The sequence below is a fragment of the Austrofundulus limnaeus genome, unplaced genomic scaffold, assembly GCF_001266775.1.
Source record: "Austrofundulus limnaeus strain Quisiro unplaced genomic scaffold, Austrofundulus_limnaeus-1.0 Scaffold22, whole genome shotgun sequence".
NCBI classification, from domain to species: Eukaryota; Metazoa; Chordata; class Actinopteri; order Cyprinodontiformes; family Rivulidae; genus Austrofundulus; species Austrofundulus limnaeus.
Genome location: NW_013952424.1, coordinates 944,837 through 952,711, shown reverse-complemented (window position 1 = coordinate 952,711; position 7,875 = coordinate 944,837). Strand labels below are relative to the sequence as shown.

At 38.4% G+C, this 7,875-nt stretch overlaps 1 protein-coding gene across 1 annotated transcript in view; it reads right to left on the bottom strand.

Annotated features, from left to right (window-relative positions):
• The window catches only part of igsf8 (immunoglobulin superfamily, member 8), an 18,642-nt gene that overhangs the window by 9,353 nt on the left and 1,414 nt on the right, over window positions 1-7,875 (bottom strand). The window contains exons 3-4 of the mRNA XM_014004148.1: window positions 5,871-6,251; window positions 719-1,177 (exon numbers count right to left, since the gene is read on the bottom strand). Of these exons, the coding sequence (XP_013859602.1) occupies window positions 719-1,177; window positions 5,871-6,251 (840 nt within the window). The remainder of the gene's footprint in view (window positions 1-718; window positions 1,178-5,870; window positions 6,252-7,875) is intronic.

The following is a 7,875-nucleotide window of genomic DNA, read 5'->3' as shown; positions in this document are numbered from 1 at the left end:
ACTAGTAGCCTCGCACAGAGGACCTATCCATGTCATCATTTACCCAGAATGCTTTGTGTGTTAATAAAATGGCGCCGTCTGTGTTAAAATATATTTTTTAAAAATTATTAAACTAAACAGCCTACAGTATTTTTACAGTCTTTATTTTACAGTTAAAATACATGTTTATCAAATAAAGTCTAATGTTACAACTAATCAGGGATCCTTTTAAATTAAATTGTCTCAAAAATAAATCCTTCTTCAAGATTGTTTGTATTCAGCTTTATCCTTAATGTGTGCACAAATGTATGATTAGTCTTTATTTTACAGTTAAAATATATGTTTATTAAATAAAGTCAATGTTACAACTAATCAGGGATCCTTTTAAATTAAATTGTCTCAAAAATAAATCCTTCTTCAAGATTGTTTGTATTCAGCTTTATCCTTAATGTGTGCACAAATGTATGATTACTTATTTATGCTGACTTTTAAACTACGTTTTAACTTATTTACAGTAAATCTTTTTTGTGTATTTCTATCCAACTGCAAAATTTTTCATCTACTTTTTCATGTATGTCTAGATGGGCTTTATTACAAGCTCCTATGTTTTCTWATCCCACCTGCACGCTTCTTTACTTTGTTTGTAATAATTTCACAGGATTTATTACGAAACCACAGCTCAGCACACGGCTACATTGGTTTCCTGTACTTGACTTTTTATAAAAGCCTTTTAACTGACCCAGTTGCTGAACAGTCAGGTTGCCGATATCCAGCGTCCTCTGAGCAATCTTCTGCCACGATCGATCCGGATCGCGGATCCACTGCGAGGCCTCGCAGAAATACGCGCCGGCGTCGTCGGGCTGCACCGCCGCCATCCTCATCACGTACACCCCCAGCCCGCCCTCTCCGTTCCTCTTCTCCAGCGAGATCTCTCCGTCGTCGTAGCGMGTTTTGTAGAACCGCCCGGGGACCACCCCCAGAAACTTGTCGATGGTGATGATCTCCCTGACGGTGCTGACTTCCCCCCCGGCGCCAACGCCCGCAGCCTCACCGCCTCGCTTCCCAAACGTGATTGACAGGTGGGTGAGCTGCTCRGACTGGATGCCCGCTGAGCAGGTCAGGGTTAATTCAGCCCCCTCCGGCGTGGGCTTGCCCGTTTGTAAATGGTTTTTGCTGATCTGGAGGGTATCTGGAATCACTGGGAGACAAAGATATAGAATTGTGTTATGCCAGACAGATTTGATTTACATCGTCTSTGTTGCGATTTTTAGCTGTCAGTGTTTATAAATCGCTGTCACTGCTGACAGTAACCTCAGGCCTTTGCATCAGGATTTGTGCACTGATTTGTCCTAAAGGATAGAAGATTAAAGGGTTGTTGTTGATGCTCAGCCATAAAACTAACACCCAGAAGATGTGAATCAGTGGTAGAGCTGTCCCTTTCAAAATAAAAGATCTGTGGTACTGATTTTCTGCAAATGTCGAAAACAAACCTCTTATTTATGGAGAATGAAAAATGCTGCAYAAAGTCAAAGCTGAAAAAAAGTATTTGTCTCCTACAATAAACAACATCATTTATCAAGAGGGGGAAAAAACTCTCCAAACTAACTTGGCMCTATTGGAATAAAAAGTATTTGTAAAAAGTATTTGTATTAGTAAATGAGTTAAATWTGATTTGGGTTCAGTTTTTCCAGCCACACCCAAGAATAGCTTGGAGAATTAGGAAATGACTTAAGAGACATTTTCAACAAATGCAGAAATTATGAAACAAGAGTGGTCAGATGCCCACAATTACTCTAAAAGTGCATCAATGATACATCTAAAGAACGCAGAACAAAAATCCCTGCGAGCCAAAATGACTTCTAGTTCCTCTACAGAAATGTGAAAAACTCACTGCCAGTTTTATTGTAATTGAATACAATAATAACAATCGATCACAGTTGTTGCYGCCAAGGGTGACACAATCAGTTAGACCACGTTGGATAGCTCCCCCCCGGCTTTAATAAATGAAATCATCATTTAAAAACTGTGTTTTGTATTTATTAAGGTTATCTTTGTCTGACGGAAGTCTGCTGATCTGAAACAGACAGCAAACAAACATCTAAAGAAAAACTCGGTGAGTTTGTGTATCTGGAACCTTTGTAGAACCAAGATAAAGCTGTCAAAGTGGACAGATAAGTGTAAAAACGTGTAACTTTTACCCTAMAAGGATAAACCTCCCAGCACACAGAGACTAAAAGCAACATGTCTGCTACAGGAAGGAGGAATGTTGCTTTGGACCAAGTCAAACATGTATTCCTATTACTCCCTGAAACATTCATCRTGTTGACGTCATGCAGAGTCGCTGATAAGATCATCTTGTCATTGTAATCCTGAGTCAGAATGTGGGCCTGTGGTAATTTTCCAACACTATGTACATCATGAACTCAGATTTACATAGTACCATTTGTCTCTTTCTAAACGTACATTATGCTGCAATTTACTTAACATATTACCTTTAAAAATAACCACAGGTTCTGGCTTAAATCAGGGTTTAACTATAAAAAATAAGAATTCAATCAGTGCCAGTTTTAATTTACACTGAATAAGATTCAAATCCCAACCCTGGAAGTTAAATATTGGGATATTAAGAACTCAAAATATTATTCTTGCTGACAGGCATTAACATTTGATTCATCACTTAAACTTAGCTTCTCTCTCCTGTCATTTACTTAATTGCTGAAAACTAATCCATTTAAGCCTGTTACTGTGTTAAAAATCCTTTATGCAAACATTTTTGCCTCATTTCTGTGTGAAGGTCAATAAAAAAAAGAAAATGGAGCTTCGCCAGTTCTCAGGCTGCAGTCCACCTTTATCTCTAAACAGTAATAAAGTGTTGCTGTTGTGTTTGTAGCTGCAGGGAAGCTGAGTTTTGTAACAAAAACGCTTCATCGGAACGAAAAACATCGCAGAAAATGATGATTTTTACAGATGACGAGCTAAGATTTGGTGTGGTAGTGGCTGAGAATCAACCCCATCGTGTGCTAACAGGGTGCAAGAAATTCTACTTTAAAATAAAACTTTAGCATGTAAGCAAAATGCTATAATTTAAAAAAAAGCTGGTTTCATTTTATTAAAGCATGAACTGTACGCAAGTTTCGCAACTTCTATATATTGTTAAATTGTTTTTGTGTATAATTATTTTATCACCCGTTACGTGTTTTTGAAAAAAATAACAAAATCATATTATCAAGAAGATAAGCCAACAGTATCGTATGCACACATAAAAACACTGGTTCACAGATATTTTGAATTTCTACAGTGGGGTGCGAAAGTTTGGGCAGCCTTGTTAATTTTCCTGATTTACCTTTATAAACCATTGATTGTTTGGATAAAGAAAATCAGTAAAATGTATCATATAGGGGACAAACATGAAACTTGATATTTGAGAAGTGAAATGAAGTTTAAATGATTTATAGAAAGTGTATAATAGTTTGACAAACAAAATTAGGCAGGTGCATAAATTTGGGCACTGTTGTCATTTTGTAGATTTCAAAACCTTTAGAACTAATTATTGGAACTTTAATTTGGTTTGGTAAGTTCAGTGACCCTTGACCTCCATACACAGGGACTCCAATTATGAGAAAGGGTATTTAAGGGGGGCAATATTAAGTTTTTCTCCTCTTTGCATCTTCTCTGAAGAGTGGCAGCATGGGAGTCTCAAAACAACTTTCAAATGAGCTGAAAACAAAGATTGTTCACCGTCATGGTTTAGGGGAAGGATATAGAAAGCTATCTCAGAGATTTCAGCTTTCAGTCTCCACTGTGAGAAACATGAGAAAATGGAAGACCACAGGCACAGTTCAAGTCAAGGATCAAAGTGGCAGACAAAGACAAATCTCCAATAAACAGAAGTGAAGGATGTTGAGAACAGTCAGAGTCAACCCACAGACCAGCACCAAAGACCTACAACATCATCTTGCTGCTGATGGAGTCACTGTGCATCGTTCAACTATTCAGCACACTTTACACAAGGAGATGCTGTATGTGAGAGTGATGCAGAGGAAGCCTTTTCTCAGCCCACATCACAAACAGAGCTGCTTGAGGTATGCTAAAGCACATTTGGACAAGCCAGCTTCATTTTGGAATAAGGTGCTGTGGACTGATGAAACTAAAATAGTTATTTGGGAAGAACAAGAGCCATTATGCATAGGGCTGTGTATTGGCAAGAATTTGGCGATACGATACATATCATGACAGAGGGGTCACGATACGATATATCCCGATATATTGTGATACTGTAAGCAAGGCGATATATTGCGATATTTTTGGTCCAAAAATTCTATTAAATAAAAACCTCTTACTGAAAAAAAAAACAAAACAAAACAAAAAAAAAACCAATAACCAGAATTCACTTTCTCAGAAAATTCTAATATTACATAGACATACTTTTGATACATTTAGCTGTGTTCTGCTTTGTATGTGTTTTATTTTATTTGTTTCATATTTCATCCATGTTTTCAATTATTAGACTAAATTTGCCAATAAGTAGTTGGAAAATATATTTTTCCAGCTTTTCGTTTTTAACATTAATTTACAATATCGTCACCCAACACTTAACAATAGCCTTTATGTTGTCGTAAAGTGTCGGTCTTTTCTGCTCAGATTCAGCTATCGGAGCACGAAGCTAATATTTACTCACAATGCTAATGCTCTCTTACTCTCTGGCGCTCAAGCTGTGGAGTAGCCAAATGGCTGGCTCACTGCTGCCAACTAGTGGTCAGAGACTGAACTACAACATAAAAATGAACAGCTGGCAGGAAAGTTGACATTTTAAACCTTAATAAAAAATCGATACAGGGCTTTAGAATATCGATACAGTATCGGGAAATGAAATATCGCGATATTTCAGTGTATCAATATTTTCTTACACCCCTAATTATGCATGGAGGAAAAAGAACACAGCACTCCAATAAAAACACCTGCTACCTACAGTAGAATATGGGGGTGGTTCCATCATGCTGTGGGGCTGTGTGGCCAGTACAGGGACTAGGAATCTTGTTAAAGTTGATGGACGCATGGATTCCAATCAATATCAGCAGATTCTGGAGACCAATGTCCAGGAGTCGGTGACAAAGCTGAAGCTGCTGAAGCCGGGGCTGCATCTTCCAACAAGACAACCACCCTAAACACTGCWCAAAATCTACTARGACATTCATGCAGAGGAACAAGTACAAYGTTCTGGAATGGCCATCTCAGTCCCAAGATCTGAATATTATTGAAAATCTGTGGTGTCACTTAAAGAGAGCTGTYCATGCTYGGAAACTATCAAACCTGAATGAACTATATGTTTTGTAAAGAAGAATGGTCTAAAATACCTTCAGCCACAATCCAGACTCTCATTAGAAGCTGCAGGAAGCATTTAGAGAATATTTCTGTGAAAGGAGGATATACTAAATATTGAGTTAAGGTTTTATTTATGGTGCCCAAATTTATGCACCTGCCTAATTTTGTTTAACCAATTATTGCACACTTTCTGTAAATCATATAAACTTAATTTAACTTCTCAAATATCACTGTATTTGTCCCCTATATGATATATTTTACTGATTTTTTTTATCCAAACAATCATTGATGTATTAAGGTAAATCAGGAAAATTAACACGGGTGCACAAACTTTCGCACCTCACTGTATATCTAAAACTACCAGTATGAATATCTGCCAGTGAATACAATAAGTTCCTATAAAGTGTCCAAATACTAAAAGGCCCTACAGTAATATTTATATTTTAAAAAAACTAAACTACATATTTGTGATTTATTTTTGTTAAATTATTATGGAGTAAAACATAAGTRTTTTTTTTACATAGCTGTAATTAAAACTGAAAATGTGCACTGAAAGCAGTGTGTTGTACCTTTGACAATGACTTTGGCGCTGTAATTCCCCTGATATTTGCTGTCTGTACTGGGCGTGTAACACTCATACGTCCCCTGGTCGTCGGTCCGAAGCCTCTGGACCACCAGTCGCACCTTGTCCCCCGAGTCTCTCTCCACCCTCACGTCCCCATTACTCACTCGGGTCTGGAACGGGGCGTACGGGAAGCCTTTGTCCCTGGTGGACACGACTCCTATCTGCCTTCCACCGGCGTCGTCCTTGTACAGGAACCATTCAAAGTCCTGCGTCCGCGAGCCCTCGTATCCCGACACGCTGCACGGCAGGGAGAGGGGGAAATTGGTAACGCGGAAAAGGGGTCCGGGGGGAAGAGTCACGTCACGGCACACGGCGCACTGCAGCACTGTAACACACAAAAGACAAGACCAACAACAAGATTAGAACAGCTCAAAGTGTTGGTTCTGTTGGATCACAGTCATGCCTCACAGCTTGTTTGGATCATGGACTCATTAATCAAGATCCTGACCTAATAATTGTCAGTCCATATTGGTCTCCAACAGAAACATAGCAAGAAAATAGTTTGATTGGGCGTGCATGATGTCCTCATGAAAAGCTTGTGTTTATTATTGCAAAAATTCTGCATGCTTTAAATTTCAAGGCCATATTACATAATGAGCATACTGTATGTATAGTTATAATTTCCTAACACATTAAAAACATTACGAATAGATTAGGTTTAGTAGCTTTATGCCTCTGACATTAAATTTAAGTGATATATTTGAGTGCACRTTTGGAAAGATAACATTAACAATGAACTGCAAACAAAAATTCACGACACTGAAATGAACAGTTGTTGAGATATTTGCATGAGCAGAAACAGGAAGTGATGTCAAAGGGTAATGCCTGAATGAGTTGTTACAATGGCTAACAACAGACTGCAAAGAATCAGATGTTTCTGWAGATTATTTTGAGTCATTATCAGATAGATAAAGAAGAGCCAGATTTATAAAGACTAGGAAGTTACCCTTTTTTAAGAGTTTCCCTTTGACATCACTTCCTGTTTCACTTGGACTGCAACAAATTTAGCAACAAATATGCACATTTTGAGACAAACTGGGTAGAAATCATATGAACGATGCCAAATTCCTAAAATATTAGGATATTTTCTTTAATTTTTTTGTAATTGAAGAAAAAGCATGTCACAGGCACTTTAAAGAAGGCTCAGTCATATATGTGAAACTACCATTGTGTACGGGGAAGTAGAAGTAGAACCAGACATGTCAACTCAGCAGAGATGATTCTAGCTACAACAAGATGCCTTTTTTTAGATGAAAATGTTACAGGAAACCAAGTCACACATCATCATTTGTTTGTCATTTGCATCATTATAACTCTCCACCGTCGAACTGAACATGTCCCCACATGGTCTGAATAAAGGGAAAGGAACAGAAATGCATCAAAAGAAGCTCTCCAAAACTGTGGATGAACCAACTAGACTTTTGTCAATTCAGCGGGAAAATCCAAAAAACACCATAGAACCAAAACATTGCCATTGCATATGTTGTTGGGAGTATTTCAGAAACTCAGAAGGATCTTGTCCAAACACAACATCCTGGTTCACTGCAAACCAAACAGGACTCTCAAGACAGAGGGTGGTCTCTATATTGGAGAAACATCAGYCCAAAGGCACATGGTTCAACACAGGAGAGCCTCAGCTTCGGTCCTACACCTCAAAGACAAGGGCCAATCATTTGAGGACCAACATTTTCACATTTTGAACACAGAAGACAGATGGTTTGAAAGAAATTAAGACTGCTGAATGACTCACTCCATATCTCATCCTAAAGAAGCAGCAAAAACATCCTCTAGTTGCCAGGAACCTTCAACAACTAACCTTCAACTCCCTAAAACTGAAACCTACCGGAGCAACAAGAAAAACGAGGCAAGACTGTTTTGACACTCCCAGCCCGTAGAGTAAGCGTGTGTGTGTGTGTGTGTGTGTGTGTGTGTGTGTGTGTGTGTGTGTG